The following is a 19,594-nucleotide window of genomic DNA, read 5'->3' on the forward strand; positions in this document are numbered from 1 at the left end:
CTATCTGTTAATCACATTTACAGTATACTCGCTAGCCAAAAGAGGCTTCGAGAACTGCTCTGTCTCAAGCTGCACCTGTACATTTTCATGACTTGTGAATGCAATCTGCTTATCATCTCCAGACATGGTCACACACGCAGTTAAGAGCAGGAGGTAGACTGCACGGAAAGAGGGATACGGCAAAATGCTGCTTTACTTGCTTAACATAGCTAAACGAAGCTGTCTTCTTTAACTAGATGTGCTACTGTTTTAAGGATCATCGGAATCAATGAATCCACTTCCACAGCAGATTGAAGGAATTAAGGTATAAAGCAGAAGCTTACAGTTAAAGTGTTTGGAATATACCCAGAATGTTCCTGGAAAGGAGTCATCTCTGTAATAGTAGCACAAGATGTTGACACCTCTCTAGTATTTTCCTGGTCACTTTACTGCTAATTATTCTTGAACATACTTGTGCTTGCTGAAGGATGGATAAACTGCTGCACTGCACAGATATGAACACACTCAGTTAACGATTTCCATGAACACGGTACCCCTCTGATGACATGTATAAGTCCAGAGTATATCTAGTGACTCGTGAGTACTTCCCCGCCCCATACAAGGCTTACCCAGCGATGGCAGGCAGGCACATAAAAAGTGGACAGGGAAATGCGGCAGTCGACTCATGAGTGGCTCACATCTTCTACATTCCTCATGTAATGAAAATGATTGCCTTGGACTTACGTGTTCTTCTGAAGCATACAGAACTTCCATTAGCCGCTGGACAAGGTCATTATTTTCCTGCCCATGTTCTTGACAGAGAAGCTCGATCTCCCTTAGCTTTCCAAAATAGAAATCCCTTTCCTTCTCCACACCTTCAAGTGCAAGTTTTAATGAATGTACCTGCAAAAACACAGCAGTTCTTAAGACTGGATATGCTGCATTTGTCAGTCTGCATAATTGTTAGGGACACTGCATACCTACATACCATAAACACAAATAGAATTGAATTTATTCTCTTACACTCTGAAAAACAAGTGTCTATCTCCCAATTAATCACCCGTACCCTCAAGAACCATTTAATACAGTGTTTAAACTAGTGCTACATGCACTTGTAAGTATTTCTTTTCACAACTGATATTCCAGGCAAGGAAATATGAACTTCTAGAGGGTCAACATGGACATAAATGTGAGTAAGGAAGGAAAGAAGCAAGACATATTGTTTCCCTTTTCTCATTAAGGCATTTTTCTGTGACAGCTGGGCTAGAGCTGGACAATGTTGCTGCACTTGCCAAGTTTGATGCTATTAGAACTCATTTAGCAGCACAAAGCTATCAGGAAAGGCACACTGTCATCACCTTGTTTGGAAACCTAGAAAATGTCACTAAAAGACTCAGGCAAATGGTAGCTTCCCATTTGGTGACTTAAGCACGTTACCTGTTCACTGAGCTGTATGACTTGTGTCTCCAAATCTTTATCAGATTTTGATGCTGAGCTGCTTGGTGGTGTCTTTTTTGCTGATGATGGACGAGACGGTGTAGAGCCCGGTTTTGAAGCAGGACTGGATTTGGCAGCACCTGGGGGAAATAAAAACACATTAAGATGTTTTGGAAATGGTACTTGTGGCCTTTACTGCAGAATTGATTTTTATTCAATGTTTACCATTTCAAATGGAAAATGTTTAATGTACTCGACAGAATTGCCCAAATTGTTCAAAGTGGTATGTTTTCTAGCAGCCATCAAACGTGCAGTTTATTTAACTTTATAATTGAGAAAACAATGTAATTCCTTCATGTATGTTTTGAATATGTACATATGATTCAGCAGACCAACACAATGCTGCACAATTGAAAACAATTGAGGAAAAAAACCAAAAACCTTCCTGGTACATTTACATTGGGTGCCTCTTAAACACAAACCTTTTCTTTAATCTTAGAATTTCCTTTTTGAAAGAAAGAAAGAAAGAAAGAAAGAAAGAAAGAAAGAAAGAAAGAATTTGGGCCATCTCTGTGATGGGCTCAACACAGTTCACACATGCAAGTTTTCTGCAGTATCCACAAGATGTCATCCTCATAAAAATATTTCCCCATATGAGCCTGTATTTACTATTTATGTGGGTTTTAAATGATAATAGTAATACTGGCTCTTCTGCACAAATGCCAAACCTGTGTTAGCATTTGGCTTACTGTATTTTCTGAACCAAGTCTCATGGTTAAACTCTTTTCTCACTTACAATAAATGGTAGCCAAGGTTAGTTCTTACCAGTCTGTTTTTCACATGTGGCAAACACCTACCTCCTTATTACACCTGTCAATAAAACAATTTCCTCAAAATATTCTTTGACCTGTATGTCAGATCATTAGCCACTTCTAACTTTTGACTCATTCAGATGCACGAGTCTTTCCTTATAATTTTGTTCACATCACAAATGATGTTCCCAACAGTTCTACACTCTTTTCGTAAGCAGCAATTTATTTTTTGCCCTAAAGTGATACATAAACTGGATATAACAAGTTTCAAGCATATTACAAAACTCACAGTCATTATATTACTACATGTCCTAAAAGCATAATTACTTCACTTTCATTAGGATTAAAGAGATTTCCCCCTGCAGCATCTATTTTTCTTGCTGCAAAAACAAATTATTAAGAGTAATAATAAAAATCCCAAATAGAACTCATTCATGTTGCCTGAATTCCTATGGCTTCATACCTTTTATAGATCAGACTGCCCAGATATATATATCTTATTTGGAGAGATTTCCAATAATTGATTTAAGCATGGCTTTTGCCAAAATTTGAGTAGAACACTAATTTAAAAATTAGTATTACTTTAGTTTAACCAATGGCAAAAGCTGTTTTGCACATAATGGTAAGACAAACTATGGCTTAATGTGAATGTATGAGCTCCCAGAGAAGACACTGCTACTGTGGAGCCTCTTTACCATGTCTTCCTGCTGCTGTGCTGCTCTGAACTAAGCCATGGTTTGGGCTTAGCATGTTATCCAAACCCAGGCTCATGGTTTGTCTTGCTCCAGGACAAACTATGAGCTGTAATCTAGGTTTCTTCTTGGGCTGACAGCTCATGGTTTGTCTAGAGCAAGAAAGACCATGGCTTAGTTCATGGCAGTGCAAAAGCAGAATGAGAACCAGGGGAAATCAGTAATGTCCACTAGCTCCCATCAGAGAGGATTAGACTCTTGGAAGGCAAAGTCATTACTGGAGTCTAATCAGGAAGGCCACACGGAAGCTCAAGATTCAGAGGCACTCTGCCACTCTATACCAGTGGCAAGAAACTGTGGGAAGGGTCTATTGCCCTCAGGCCCCGCCTGAGCGTTTTCCAGAGGCGTCTAGGTGGCGACTATAGGAAACAGAATGCTGGACTAGATGGAGCTTTTGGTGTGATCCATCACTTATGTTCTTACAATGAAATAGTTTGAGCCATATAATTCCCTATGCAGTTCAAAGCAAACTGAGGGAATCCTTATTATTTTGTGGCCCAAAACAGATTTATTTGTTTGAACCATTTATAAACAGCTTAACTACAGGATGAGGGCCTTCTTGGTAGTCACGCCCTCCCTCTGGAACACCCTCCCTTCATATGTCAAGGAAATAAATAACTATCTGACTTTTAGAAGACATCTGAGGCAGCCCTGTATCAGGACGTTTTTAATGTTTGATGTTTTTGTATGTTTTGATATATGCTTTGAGCCACCCAGAGTGGCTGGGGAAACCCAGCCAAATGGACGGGGAATAATAATAATAATAATAATAATAATAATAATAATAATAATACACTCATTTCTAAGAGGTGTACTGTTGCATGTTGCATTTTTAATTATGGGTGCTCACATATATGCATCATGATTTTTTGTTATACAACTCCATACAACCAGATCCTGTTTGTAGCTTTAATTCCTTTCTTTTGTGGTGGTGGGGGAACCTTTAGTAATGTTTTGTAGTATATTAAATAATTTCTTGTTTTACCATTTTGTCTGAACTCACAACAGTGCAGGCAATCCTGAGAGCAATAACATTATCCAGTAGCATCCACAGGTCACCAAGTCAACTCTACTTTCCAAGTAAGAGGCAAGACAACATCAGGGTGGTCAAGAGATTAGTCCTAAGGAACTATTTATGCTACAGTTTCCAAGCTGCATTATCCCTGACCTGCAATGACTTGCTAGAACAGTTGCCCTCTTAAGGCACAAGAGATTTTCTGCCATTCTTCATTCATTTAAGTGGGTGAAGTTCGTATTTCTCATATTTAGTCTCACAGTTCTATTTTAACAAACACAACATACTTCATATATGAAATAACTTGCTTTTTAAAATGCAATCTATTTCCAGAAAAAAAAGAAAGAAACAGATGCTAGACTCCATGGGGCACCAAAAGTTTCATATTAAGATACTGATAATAATTCCATCTTGTTATAGTGTTGCTGGGGGGAGGGGTTTACTTTTGAAACCAGTCAGTGGAAAATTGGGAAGCTAAAGTGAAGTTTGTTAAATACACATACAGTAATGCTCTTCAAAGTAAAGTTTGAGGGTCCCCCTCTTATTTTGCCATAACATATTTCTGCCTCGATTACAAATAGCCTGTGTGTGTTTCAAACACGCCTTATCTCTTTAAAATAAATGGCCGTAGTAAGAATAAAAGGACTGAGATTTTGGTAAAAGCCAGGGAAGCATGCCCTGAAATGCATCTTTTATTACTGAGCCATACCACTTTGCAAATTTCCTATCAGAAGCAACTATGAGATTAACATTTGTATTTCATGATTGGTTTTAACACCTCACTACTTGTGCTGATAACAATATTAAAGAACTGGAACACCCTCAGGTTTGTTTTTCAAAGTATGTATAATTTGTCACATGCAACCCTGGTGTTACCCTTGATTAAAATGGACACTCTTTATTCCTTACTCAAGTGGGATTTGCCTTTACTAACACCGCTATCATGCTGAGCGAAAGGTCACAGCCAAATCAGCTTATATTGTGTGTGCATTGTGCATATATGCAAGAGAATTATCAGATGTCCCCGGGGATGTAAATATTCCCAACCAGTACCACTTGGAAGATAATCATGCAACGCTTCAACTCATAATTATTAAAACAGAACACATATTATAACTCCCAGTCCAGAAAGCCACAGAATACAAGCTAACTTTAAAAAAACCGAAAGGTTAGATCAAATCGTTTGAGGAGGAGGAGCGGCTGTTGCAGCAGCCACCAAGCCCTAGTTAAGAGCAGTATTCCACAAAGGCTCTCCAGGATAAAACTGTCTTAGAAAAGAAAGCATCAAAGGGGCCAGGCCAGGATGGGCCTCTGTGGTGGAGGTGGCTCACCATCCCAACATATGGGGGGAATGACGACACACCAACTAGAGCACCTGATCAGCTTTGTTGGTGCACTTCTGCAGCACCAACCTCACCACTGTTCTGCCCCGCCCTATCCAGGTAAGATGCAGCAACACCCCTGTCAGGAAGAAGGCTCCACCCCACTCAAATGGACTGCTATTGAGCCAGACACACCTCTCTCGGAGGTTGCTCTAAAGCTGTTAACAACTAAATAATGGCAAGGATGGTATTTTTCTGCCTGTTCAAGTGACTGCAGCACAATAACAACCGCCTGGTGGTGTTCTAGTACCCACTCAATTACATGGTTACCAAATGATTAATCATAACTTCTAATTCAGGGGTAGGCAACCTAAGGCTTGGGGGGCCGGATGTGGCCCAATCGCCTTCTCAATCCGGCCCACGGATGATCCAGGAATCAGTGTGTTTTTACATGAGTAGAATGTGTCTTTTTATTTAAAATGCATCTCTGGGTTATTTGTGGGGCATAGGAATTTGTTCATTTTTTTCATTTCAGAATATAGTCTGGCCCCCCACAAGGTCTGAGGGACAGTGGACCAGCCCCCTGCTGAAAATGTTTGCTGACCCCTGTTCTAATTAGTTTAACTAAGGGGAAAAGCAATGGAGTGCTGCAAGAACTTGAGTGCCACACTAGTGGTCTCCCTCGCAAGCTGCCCCCTTCCTTAAGCCAACACACCCCTCACCTCAGCAAGCCAACGCTTGCAGCTAGAACAGAAAGGAAGGACGGGGTCAGCCATGGTGTGCTGGAAGCCAAAGTGTCAGTTTAGACTGTTTTGCTACACAAAAGCAGGAACAGTTTGAGGCTGCCTGGTAGCAGAGATATCCTTTAGCAGCTGCTCAAAAGCAGAAGGGGAACCAAGAGAAAGAGAAAGACTGGGAAGCTGTGGAGGTTCAAAGAGAGTCCCTCTCTTGGGGAGAGAAAGAGCAGAGGACAAGGGGGAGTAGCTCCCTTCCCCTTCCCCAGTCAAAAAAGAAGGCTTTATTTACTATTGCTTGTCCTTGCATGTCCTCTAGTGGTTACTAACAGGAGTACAATAACCCAAAGCCTTATTAATGCCAAGAAGGCTTTTTTATTATTATTACGCAGCCCTTGCCTGGCCTTCTCTCAGAAGAACTGGGGAACCCCTTTAGTTTTTCCTCTTTGTGTTATTAAAAGCTTAAGTGCCCAATGAAAGCCATCCCTGCTGGGAGTTGGGAGTCCAGCATAGCACCACTCATAAGAATGTGCAAGCTTCTGTTTCCACACTCTTGCCCTTTCCATGACCAGAGCTTGCATAAAGCCTTCTGTGCAACAAAGTATGAAGGCAGGCCTTTCCCCTATCTCCCTCACACTGGAACGTCCAGTGCCCCAGAAAAGCCGCTCCCAATGGTGGGGGAATCTTTTGAACATTGTGGAATATGGCGTGGGGGAGAATAATGGGAAGGGAAAAGCTGGTGCGAATTGCAGAGGCACCCTCTATCACTCCAATGCATTTACATCGTCGTGATGCGGAGCGAGTGGCTTAATAATGTTCCAGTTTCAAGACTGTCTAGAATACGTACATTATAGGTAGTTATCACTCCTATTTATTTCTATTCAGAATACAAATACCCTTCTACAATCAGGCCCAATTAAAGGTCTGAAAAGCAAGAGAGCCAGCCAATCTTTTTTAAAATTATGCAGACAGCATTCAAATGAATGTCTCCACAAAGGAAGATCTATATGCTGAACAACAGGTGACTGAACTCTCCAGAAAAGTTTAGTGATCATTACAGCATAAATGTGGAATATTCCCACCCCCGTCAGGGACCGCATGCCAGTGGTGGACAGGAGCCCCAGACAGTGGTTGGTAGGACTACCCCTTTTACCCCCCTTAATTTCTGCCACCCTCTTTCATCTCTGTCTCCCTGTCTCTTTCTCTGTCTCTCTCCCTTCCCAATCTTCTTACCTAGTAGGCTACTTGGGGGAAGGAGAGGTTGCTCCTGCAAAAGATCTCAACTGCTCACTAGTGGAAGACTTCCTTCCTTTGTTATTCCATCACTTCACCTATTCTGGTTTTTCTATTCTTCCTCACCAGCATGAAATGAGCCCTTTGGCAGTCCATTCCTGATTTTGAGAAAGGTAAACAGGCACCCTAACATTAGAGGGATTACTCAAGACATGCACATTCGCCTTTCAGCAGGTACTGATATATGTGGCTCACTTACTTAAATCATAACCAAACCAAAACAACTTTCTGCCTGTGGTTCCTGAGTGACACATTTGACCTGTATAAAAGTATTGCTTTGGACTCGCATAATTTGCTGTTTTACCCATTGTTGCCACTGTATCACCAATACAAATAAGAGACAAAAAAATAACCACTAAATGGAATCCCCACATCCCAACTAGCAATCATCTATCTATCTATCTACCTACAGTATATAATCTAAACATATTTTAAATAAACATATATTGATATATTTTCTATTACTGAGCCAGCACTTAGGATGTGGAAGCTTTCCAATCACCATAAAACTAGATTATGCTAGCAGTTTCCTGTAAGGATAAACGTGAATAAGAAATAAGAGGAGCCACTCGTCCTATTTCTTAACACCTCCTATGCCTATCAGCAGGAACGCTAGCTGGAAATTTGCTCTCCTTTAAGTACAAAAGGACTCCAAGGGATTTATTACCTACAATTTAGTACTCTAGTGAATCATAGCACAGCTTTTTAAAAGGAACGGAAAAAGAAAGGCCAAAAGATTTATATCATATAAAGCATATTAGCATTTAAAATCCTTCACTTGGGAGCTTCATTGCGGATATTCTGTCCTTTTTGAAAAATAAATTGCAAGCAATTAATGAGAAAATAAAATAGGCACACTACCATAGTGCTAACTGATCAGTACAGTGCTTTTTACCAATGGGAATAGGTTTTGTTTTTGTTTTTGTTTTAAAAAAAACAGATTAAAGGTGTGTATGGGGGGAGATAAGGGCTCATATTTTGATGCCAACAATATCACGCGGTTTAGGGGAATGTCTAGGCAAGAGCAAAGCTAAAAATGAAGTATCCCAAAGAGCAGAACTACGAGGCTGGATTTACTATGCTTACCTAAAATAAAATACTATCAGTCCCTTTATACACCATCATAACTGGAATTTCATATATCACTATGGGGCATCATACCCCCCCTTCAGTTTCAAAATGTTTATGACAAAATGCCCATGGATGACGTGAAGTGCAAAAGAGTCCCCTCTTTACAACTTAAGCTACCCCTCTAATTATACTCTGTATTAAAACAATTGTATTAATGTACCATTATCAAAATCCACCTGCAGAAAAACCAGAAGTTTACAACAATGGTAATACCTGCTGTAGGAGAGTTTGCATGATGAGATTTTTTTGGCAAATTAAAGATCTGTTCACCAGGATCAGGCGGTGGAATAGCATCTTGGCCTTGCCGGGCCTCCACTGGATCATATTCTTTCCCATCATAGTTAGCATCAAAGAATTTCTTAAACCACTGTATGAAATCCAAGTTGTCTTGGAAGCGCCCCTTCACTAATTTCTCCACTGGAATAACCTGCACAAAACAAAGCAAGACACACCAGTGATTTAAAGTGATAACTGAGGCGTTTCAGTGCCAATTCATTTAAGAATTTTAAAACCATACATTGTCTAACAAAACAATATCCAGTGCCATATATCTTATTCTGTTTTGTTGAGTTAGACGGCAGCCTCATCTTAAGACATCCTCAGAGTAATATTACTTTATTGCTTCTGCTGCTACTACTACTTTTTCTTTTGAAATTTCCTAGACAGAGAGAGCATATGTTTTGAAGGGCTGGATAAAAATTGTTCGAATAAATCAATGAAATAAAAATTGAGAAATATAGTGAGCCAGAAAACACATCTCTGAAATATGACTATAAGTTATCCTATCAAAACTATGTCATAACATGTTCTATAGTTACCTTATCCACATTCATTCGTTTAAATGATGCTTGTAGAAGTTTGAAGTTATGAATATATTCATGTTCCAGCTTTGCTTGAAATTTTACTTTCTTCAAGCTAATACAGCCTGGGAACAACATATCCATGAACTGGCAGTAAGCTGCACCTGAAACAAGAACAAGAAAACACAGCATATTAATCACAATGCAAGTCACTGAAATGGTAAACATTTGTTCACAGAAGGCAAAGTAACCGGGCTTACAATCTGCTGCTGCAATATTGTGCATGCATAAAATCCGTATCTTATCTTGGTACTGAATACATGCAAAATGCAGAGTTATTTTCATACACTGGGCAAATCTTTTAAGAAGGTTTTCTAGTTAAATCAGCATCATTAACAGATAAGGGCAAACTGGATGGGGAACCACATGTTGAGATTCCTTCATTGCAGGGGGCTGGACTAGATGACCCTCAGTGGTCCCTTCCAACTCTACGTTCTTTGACACATCCATTGGATTTAGGTTCCATTGATTTTGTATGACACGTTCTTCTAAATCATGCATAAAATAGAGGCACAGGAATCTGCAATTAGCAAAGAGGATGCAAGATGTATGCCTCTGAATCCTAGATGTTGGGACTCATGAGGGAGAGGGTGCTATTGTACTCATCCTGCTTGTGAGCTTCCCATAAGCATCTGGTCAGCCCCTGTGAGAATAGACTGCTGGACTAGATGAGACTTTAGAAGAGCGCTGCTGGATCAGACTAATGCTCTTAGGTTGTGTTTTGTTTACAGCAGGGGTGGGAAGAGGATCTAGCAGGCAGGCAGAGCCTGAGCTCTCCCCCTGAGCCATTGTGACAGGGCAGCTGATCCCAGAGGTTCTTGGCAGCCAGCCCTGCTTGCCAAGGCACAATTGGGAGTGCACCTCAAGCTTCCTGGTGGTTCCTCTGCAGTCACATTTTGACCTGCCCCATCCTATGATGTCAGGTGTGGACGTGATTTGGGGAAAAGCAGTATCATGGGCCGAGCCAGGACCCCCTACTAGGTCTAATTTGGCCCAAAGGCCACAGTTTCCCCATGCCTGGTTTACAGGATGGCATGAATAGCAACAAGTGTAAATTTGATCGCAGTTCACAAATTCTAGTCCGTGGCCATCAATTCCAAGAAGCCACTTCTATTGTTAGGAAACCAGGACAAGGAGTACTGAGCATAAGGCAAGGATGAAAAGGAGCTGGGAGGCAAAGACACCAAACTGGAGAAGGATCTCCGTTGAAGAGGCAGAAAGGTTCTGCTAGGTTTCTGTTTTTGAGTTCTCAAGATGATGAGCTGCAGTGGGGAGAACGTGCTAGACCATCAAGGGTCAAAGTTTTCCAACTGTCCCACCTCAACCCATTGGCTAGAGATCCTTATAAGAAGGAGCTGCTCCCTAAGGATTTATTCCTGCTCCCTCTCAACATCTTTTTCTTTTTTTGGGGGGGGCTGCCCTTTGCCTTTCGTCAGGAATATGAATGTATTCGACTTTTAGTTGTAGTTTCTTAACTATAACATTTTGCTATATTAATTTTTTTCCTAAGTTGCTGTGGGTTTTTTTTTAACTTGAATTTTGTATTTATGTGTTACCCTTTGTGAGCTGCCAAAAGATATAGAAATAAACAGAAACAACAGAAACAAGCAATAATGATGGTGGCAGATGCTTTCAGCTTGCATACATATAGATGAGGATCAAAGTTCTCATTCAGACTTCCTCAGACTGGTGCAAGTCCTACCAGCCAGCATTGAAATCCTTTACACCATTACACGAAGTTCCACTGAGATGAGTGGTAAAGGTAAAGGTAAAAGTAAAGGTAAAGGTAAAGGGACCCCTGTCCATTAGGTCCAGTTGTGACCGACTCTGGGGTTGCGGTGCTCATCTCGCTTTACTGGCCTAGGGAGCCGGTGTATAATTTCCGGGTCGTGTGGCCAGCATGACTAAGCTGCTTCTGGCGAACCAGAGCAGTGCACAGAAATGCCGTTTACCTTCCCGCCACAGCGGTACCTATTTATCTACTTGCACTTTGATGTGCTTTCGAACTGCTAGGTTGGCAGGAGCAGGGACCAAGCAACGGGAGCTCACCCCATCGTGGGGATTCGAATCGCCGACCTGCTGAGGCAAGTCCTAGGCTCTGTGGTTTAACCCACAGCGCCACCCGCGTCCCTTGAGATGAGTGGAGCTTTTGCTAAATATACACACAAATCTTTTTTTGTCCTAATTCACTGCTTACAGGTATTTACAACACAAAATGTGTGTGCATGGCTATTGGAACAACTTGTACATTTGTTTGCACCTGCCAAGTTGAATGTATACAACTGCAGCACAGACTACTTGCACATTATCAGCACTATTCAATTAGTGTTCACAGGCTTGTCCCTTATTATTCGGCTAGCTTTGTTGCCAATGACAGATACTTGTGTTTCTCCCTCTCCCTGGCATCTGTTTTGTCCTTTCTATTCAGGAACCCAATTTCATGATAATCTTCCATACAAATACTGAAGATGGGGAGAAGAGAGAAAGGAGAACTGCAGGCAGTTGACTTATTAACACACACACACAATCTCTCTCTCACACACACTTCCCAATTCAAAGTATAATGTTTCTTTAAAGCAGATGTCTGCCTACAGAACCTTTCTGGTTAGTTTACACAAAATGTAGAACACTCCTCAAATCTGATTTGGAAGTAGAACCTGTCATCACATGAAACAGTGAAAAGGAACAACATGTTAAGAGAATACTAATCCACGTTGTGGGATCTGGAAGATATGCCCTCAAGAGGCATGTAGCAATAACCCTAGCTAGTATTAAAAGCCATAAGCAAGAGAATCAGAAGAATAACAACATAATTAGAAGATAACTGCTTTGGAAACTAACCTTTTATGAACCACAAAAATGAGCCCATACCAGGAACTGCACAAACCAAATGTTTGCTTCAGGCACACCCTCCTCAGTATGCTATTTTTGTTAGGAGAGGTAAGTAACAATGACTGTGTTCTCACGTATAATACTAACATGTTTTGTGCTGTCTGAACAATATCTAGTTTAGGCTCATGTATGTCACACTGAACACTCCTTCTCCTACATGGCCAAAAGGACCTGGACATCTGCTGCATTTAGTTTCACTTTCCATGCATCTTAGTTTGTCCTCACTTACAAACCAGAGATCTGTAAACAAATTCTGGTTGAACAAACCAGCTTCATAACCCATGGGTTGAAGTTGACTTGTTTTCAAATCAGCCAGAATTTGTTTTAAACCATATTCTCTGGTTCATAATAAGGCCAGAGTAGGATTCAGGGAGATTGAAACTAAATGCTTCAGAAGTTGTTCAGTAAATGTTTTAAAAGCGTTAATGGATTTGTTGTTGTTGTTTTGGGCAATAGAGGTTATTTGTTCTTAAGGTACTTGATTTAGGATTTATGGCATAAGGGTGGATTAAATCTTAAACTGAGAGAGCACAGGGCTCAATGCTGGAAGTCATTTCCACAAATCGAAGCCATTACCCTTATCATTATTGTGGAGACCGGAACATCTCACCCTCCAGATGCTGTTGGACCCTAACTCCCATCAGCCCCAGCTGGATGGGCAATGGCCAGGGTTCATGAGACCTGGAGGCAAGCAACATCTGGAAAACTAGAGGTACCACACCAATGGTGCAGAGAACAGGTGACGTTTCAGAGTAGGAAAACCACAGAACTCTGCACATGATTAAAAGGTACTCTTTCCTTTGTTAGTACTGGACAATTACTGGTGTGGAGAAGGAAGCAACTATTTAAAAAATGTTCCAAAAGTCATCAGTTGTCACTGCAAAGGACCCTAACCAGAGCTGTCAGCATTAAATATACTTTTTGGGGGGCATCTTTCTGAAAGTGGTCCAGTATTTCCTTTGATAGCATAATGTGCTTTATTTCCTCTGGGGTATTGATTTAGTCATCAATGTTTTCAATATTTGCAGGCTGGGTTACAGATTGTATTTGCAAACGTGGCTGTGTTGGCTACATGCATGAGTGGTAACTTCTTTTTGACCCAATTAGAATGCAGAAATTCTATACTGCTTCTAGAACTGAACAGAAGGCAACAGACAGCAGATTATACCACTGCTAGTCATTACACAGATCTGGCAAACTAACCCTTCCTTTTCGTTAACTTCCATTATATGTTTGTTTACATACAAAAACAGAGTCACAGCCTATCAAGTGTCATCACAAAAAGACTCCTTAACTAATTCGGAACAGCAGGCCAAATATTGCTATTTTTGAAGTTTTAGGTTTTTTTCCTTTTTTAAAAAAAAAGGAAAGAAACAAAGGGACATAACTGCAGTTTGACCAACTTCACAGTATATACTGTCACTAATACGTACAGCCTTCAGAAGCTGATAAAAGAATAATTCAAGCTTGGTTTAACAATCAATCTCTGTTCACAGGAAATTCTTGGAATTGTAGCTCTGGAAGGGTAATAGGGGGCTCATAACAATTCTCTGAACCTTTACAAAACTACAGCTCCCAGGATTCTTTGGGAGAAGCCATGACTGTTTAAATATTATCATACTGCTTTAAATGTATGGTGTGAATATGGCCTAGGTGTCCAACAAATCTATAGAAACTATCAGGCACAGAAGGTAGATATGAAGTTGGGTAATATATGTATCTCTCCTTCTACACAAGTGCCATAAGAACCCTGAATCTTATTGTCAGGCACAGAATTCAGTTTTTATCCCAAAAGACACAGCTTTCTTTAAAAAGACAAATGAACAAATCTGGTGATAATCAGAAAGGGCAGAAGGGTTGCTGAGAACGATTAAGCTGGAAGCAAAGCTCCAGTTCCCTTTATAACACTTTACTATGACTGGTAAGGGGACGCGGGTGGCGCTGTGGGTAAAAGCCTCAGCGCCTAGGGCTTGCCGATCGAAAGGTCGGCGGTTCGAATCCCTGCGGCGGGGTGCGCTCCCGCTGCTCGGTCCCAACGCCTGCCAACCTAGCAGTTCGAAAGCACCCCCAGGTGCAAGTAGATAAATAGGGACCGCTTACTGGCGGTAAGGTAAACGGCGTTTCCGTGTGCAGCTCTGGCTCGCCAGATACAGCTTTGTCACGCTGGCCACGTGACCCGGAAGTGTCTGCAGACAGCGCTGGCCCCCGGCCTCTTGAGTGAGATGGGCGCACAACCCCAGAGTCTGTCAAGACTGGCCCGTACGGGCAGGGGTACCTTTACCTTGTTATGACTGGTAAGAGTAGAATAAATAGAAAAAACAGAACAGAATCAGCATGCTGCATTATGTTAAGAGTGTGCAAATTTGCTTAACATGCACCATCTAAACAGGATGAGGAATTCAGCCATGATTGGCACAGAATTTGTGTTACCCGAACACATGATATACACTGTCTAGATTCGATTAAACTTTCTGTTAAGCTGCTAAGAGTTCTATCTGTCTGATGCTATTCTGATTCACTAAATTGTACATGGAAACTGCTGTATGTATGTGGCTGGTTGCAATGGGAGGGGTGTGCGCGAGAAGCCTAACTCTCCTGGGCCTTGACACATCATTCCTTACATCTCTCTTCAGCACCACTCCCATGGCCCAGAAAATTTTTAGTGTCACATTGCTTCTTCCCCCTGTTAGATTCAGCTCAGGTATGGTGAGGGAGTTCTCCCCCTACGCCCAATACAGTAAGACAACATGGCCTTGTTAGCTTAGGAGTCACCTTTGTTGCACCTTTGCAACAAAGCGAAAACCTGGCAGCTGATGTTGCTATGACCTCTGAGTGTCTCTCACGTTCATCTTTGTGGGTATGTGGGTGTGTCACACAGCCAGAAGAGATCCCAGACAACTGGCTTTTGAGCACAAATTATTTTTCTATCAAGAATACATGCGCGCGCGCACACACACACACACACACACAGAGTTTCCAAAGAAGAACATGGTATAGTTGGTAAGCTGGGGACAGCACACCCAGTACTCCTACTGTCAGGGACTGGGCAGAGGAGGAGTAATAGTGGAGGCCGCCTCCCCATCCTGACCCTTCCAGGGAGGAGGAGGAGGAAGACAGTATAGATTTACAACAAGGGTTTGAAGGAGGTTGTAGCTCAGACGCAGATGAAGGGAAAAGTTGGGAAATCATGGCAGAGCCAAAATACACCCAGCTGACATGTTGTCATTAGAAAGCATTCCAGACCCTCCACCTCCCAGAACCTGGCAAGCCTTAAAAATAGGAGAGCAGAGAACTCAAAGACAGAAGGCATGTAGCAGCACCCGTAGAGATGATGATGACGATGAATGAGGAAGTGGGAGAGAGGGGGGTGGAGGTTCACTCAGGACACCGCCATTATCCAAGAGGCTGGGTTCTACAGCCTCTCTCTGTAAAGTTGGAAATAAAAAAGGACTGTCAGAATCTTTTCCTTGTCTTTATACTTTCCTGAGCAACCAGCCAGCAGCCACTGACAGCATTCTGACACCTACACCTCTTGCACTGCTGAACAGGTAAGTGCAGTCAGAGCTCAAAACGCTGATCATCAGTCTGGGCAGGGGCGAAATCTAAGCACTCCTTCCTTCTGTTCTCTATGTAATCAGTGAAGTCAGAACTGACATAGTTTGCCAGCTGACTGATGGGTGGAGACGGGAATATCCTTGTGGATTAAGTGAGTACATAACTATGGGTGAACACTTTTGGATGGAGGCCCATATCACCATATAAAAGATGTGCTTATCTGAATACACAACTTGCAAATACTTTCTTGTTGAAATAAAAGTTACTGCCTTCACTTTAATCCATCCCACTCCTTCACATGTATGACCACTTGCATACAGAAAGCTATTTCCCAAAAGAACTGTAATATAAAAGGGTCTGGACATCAGAATCTTAGGAGTCTACTAGGTAGCAGCTGAGGAACAAGCTCTCTACAAATTCACAGATGGGACCCACACAGCAGCATCTTGCAATAAAGTATGCATGATGTTACTTTTTTGGCAAGAACAGAAATAGCTGCAGAGCAAAAGCAGATTTGCTTCACAGTGACAACATTCCAAACTTGTGAAAGAAACTTGTTAACATTCTTAGTTATGAAAGCTACTTTGGGTTAAACGTTTGGTTTTGCTTTCTAGATACTTAGTTGGACAATGAGTTTTGAGAAAGAGCACTGTATGTTGTTTACAAGTTGGTGTAATGGGTTTTCCCACCCCACCCCCCAACTCGACTCACACATATGAAAACAAGTTTCACCAAGTTCAGAGGCTGCACACAGCTAAAAAACTGTATCAAATATACATACATATGGGAAATCTTTGGCTCTCCAGATGTCGCCAAAGTACAACTCCCAACATTCCTGGCCAATGGCCATGCCAAGTCAAGTCAGATCAAGATGCTTTATTATGGCCAATGACCAGTATCAAGATAAAAATACCAATTACAAAATTTAAAAGCTCAAAGCAGTTAGAATGTCTTATTACTTCAACTAATTGGGAAATGTATTTTTTAAACTTATATTCAGATACTATTTCTGGAAAAGAAGATCCTGGCCATCTTAAGGACCATCTCCCAATATGGCAGCCTGTATCTGTGTCTGAAATTTATAGTCTTGTAGCCCAACTAAAATCAGGGAAGGCCCCAGAGCAGAATTCAATCCCACCACAAGTTATTAAAAACAATTTGGGCTTCTGGGCTCCTATTCTGGCCTCTCTCTTTATTTGCATCAATCGATATGGACAAGCTCCCTTCGATTGAAGGTTGGCAGTTATAGTTCCCATGTTCAAAAAAAAGGTCAAAGAACGATCTGGCAAACTACAGACTGATTAGTCTACATAATACCATTAGTAAGTTCTATGCAAGACACTTACATAGGAAACTCTTGGACTGGCTGGAGCAAGAGAACATTCTAGCAGACAAAAAAGCTGGTTTTAGGAAAAGGTGATCTATTATCGATCAGTGTTTCATATTATATCATTTGATTAGAAAATATTCCTCTAGTGCAGCGGCTCTCAACCTGTGGGTCCCCAGATGTTGTTGGTCTACAACTCCCATCATCCCTGAGCTCTGGCCTTGCTAGCTAGGGGTGATGGGAGTTGTAGTTCAATAACATCTGGGGACCCACAGGTTGAGAAAGGCTGCTCTAGTGATACTGCCTTTATGGACTTTAGAGCAGCCTTTGACTCTGTATCCTGACCCACCTTGTGGGAAAAACTGGATACATCTTTGATCAACAGACAGTTACCCTATCTAATATGAACGTTACACAAAGGGACTTCTCTTAAAGTAAGATATACTCCCCAGGGGTCATCTTACTAGAGCAATTAAAACTGAGAAGGGAATTAAGCAAGGCTGCATACTGGCATTGGTCATTCTTTCTGGGGCTGATGGAGTCACAGTTCAACAACATCTGAAAGGCCAAAGGCTCCCCAGACCTGTCTAGATTTTGCTAATGTGATCAGAATGTAGAGGCCTATCTGAAAAGCAAGATAACCACATCCCTATAGATCTTGTGATTAATTTCAGGAAGTAAATTTACTGAAATAGAAGTATGGCTCGAGGATTTGCAGATAAGCAGCAATAATCACAAGAAAGTCAATACAGTAAAATAATTAAAAATCTGTAAACCAATGCAGCCTATGTAAAGAAGCAAGATCTGTTTAATCTCACTCTGCCTTGATCTAAATACTCAGGAGAGCAAAGTGTAACCAATTAACCAAACATATCGCACAGCCTCCATTCCACAGCTATAGAGAGAATGTTCTTTCAATTAAAAGTACATATTGCTTTCACTCCATGAATTCACATTACAATTTTAATCTGGAACATAACTGGATCCTTAAAAAAAAAAAGCTAACAGTGCAGTCAAGTTGTTTAACCTTTGATGATCTGCTGCTATAACTATTGAGAAATAAGAATATGTGAAAGGCTTTAGAAAGACACCACAGGCACTATAGAAGTAAAATTACAGCAAGCAACATATAAACAGAACTGCAGGGTTCTGCTAAGGAAATGTCTGGACAATCTGGATTTCTGAAGTGAGTATCTGCCAAAGCTCCTGGATCAGAGCAGAAACAATCACAGGGCCTTGCTAAATATGTGCTGAGTCATCTAATAAGATGCATTGCAAATCACACTAAGCCAAACCATGGCTTAGTTTGAACACCTAAATTTAGGTGTTCATGGAGACAAGATGGCAGCCTTCAGCAGCCCTCCTGCTAAGCTAAGCTAAGGTTTGGTTTAGTTTGTTTTCCAAATCTGGGCTTGTGGTTTTCTCCTTCCGGGACATACCATGAGCCCAGGTTTGGACAACACACTAAACCAGACCATGGCTTAGATTAGAACAGCATGGCAGTAGCAAGAATGGGGGAGTAAAATGACCACAACCTCCTCTCCAGGAGCCCATGCATTTGCCAGGTTCGATTTCAGTAGCTGTTCCACCTAAGTGGTATCTCAAGTCTACAATCCAAATTTAGCCTTATCTGAATGTCATTAGCACCCCTACTGTAAACTACAACCCAAAATTAAAATATTAAATGGGAAGCAATCTAGATTTGTGCCAGAACTCAGCTCCAGAATCTGTTTTCAACATCAGGACTTCTGGATGCATATCAAGGAAGAATAGCCACACCAGGAATTAGGCAATATGTGTGTTATGACATCTGTATTGTTCTCTGCCTTGAATCCCATTTTGCCATTTGCAATAATGGCAATAGTTTTGTCACTCTGTCTTCTCTGCCAGCCGTTGCATATCCTCTGCAGAGATGTATCCTGGGTTCCTCTATAATCCATGCTTATCCAGGAGTAAATCTTAAAAACTCCATTTTGAAAACGAAGGTGCAATTTTCTTACACCCACAAGTTTCATGCTAACTGGATACACATCTTGTTTTATCTTTTCTTTTTGCCATTTAATACTTTTAAAGGAGTGCCCCTAGATGCCACTGAAAGAAAATACCTAGGGTAAAAGCATGCAAAGGAAAAGCTGCTTACAGGCTATCTATTCTTCTTGGTTGTGTGTTTGTTTCTGCTAAGTAGGCAAAATGCAGAACAGGGTTCCCTGTGCTTTCTGACAGCCCACTTAACAGTTATGTGCCAAATGACCTCAGTTCTAAATTTAGCATGCAGATCTACTGACACTGATTTGTGAAAATGAAAGCTAAAGTCTTTTCCATGCATAGAAAGGCCTAACATTCTTAATTCGGGGTGTGTGCATGTTCTCATTGAGAAATGGATTTTTTTTTGTCCCTAGGCAATAGGGTTGGGTCCTGTATATATCCATGCACTTTTGGGAAAACCTGAGTAGAGTTAGAGTATTCCAATTACAGCTGAACAGGG

At 41.3% G+C, this 19,594-nt stretch overlaps 1 protein-coding gene across 3 annotated transcripts in view; it reads right to left on the reverse strand.

Moving 5' to 3' along the window:
• MAPRE2 (microtubule associated protein RP/EB family member 2) overlaps nucleotides 1–19,594 on the reverse strand; it is an 86,725-nt gene that overhangs the window by 5,831 nt on the left and 61,300 nt on the right. For all 3 annotated transcript variants that reach the window (XM_053396220.1, XM_053396218.1, XM_053396221.1), the window contains 4 exons: nucleotides 9,294–9,439; nucleotides 8,689–8,902; nucleotides 1,417–1,556; nucleotides 724–882 (listed from right to left, as the gene is read on the reverse strand). In XM_053396220.1, the coding sequence (XP_053252195.1) occupies nucleotides 724–882; nucleotides 1,417–1,556; nucleotides 8,689–8,902; nucleotides 9,294–9,439 (659 nt within the window). The remainder of the gene's footprint in view (nucleotides 1–723; nucleotides 883–1,416; nucleotides 1,557–8,688; nucleotides 8,903–9,293; nucleotides 9,440–19,594) is intronic.

The sequence above is a fragment of the Podarcis raffonei genome, chromosome 7 (genome assembly GCF_027172205.1).
Source record: "Podarcis raffonei isolate rPodRaf1 chromosome 7, rPodRaf1.pri, whole genome shotgun sequence".
NCBI classification, from domain to species: Eukaryota; Metazoa; Chordata; class Lepidosauria; order Squamata; family Lacertidae; genus Podarcis; species Podarcis raffonei.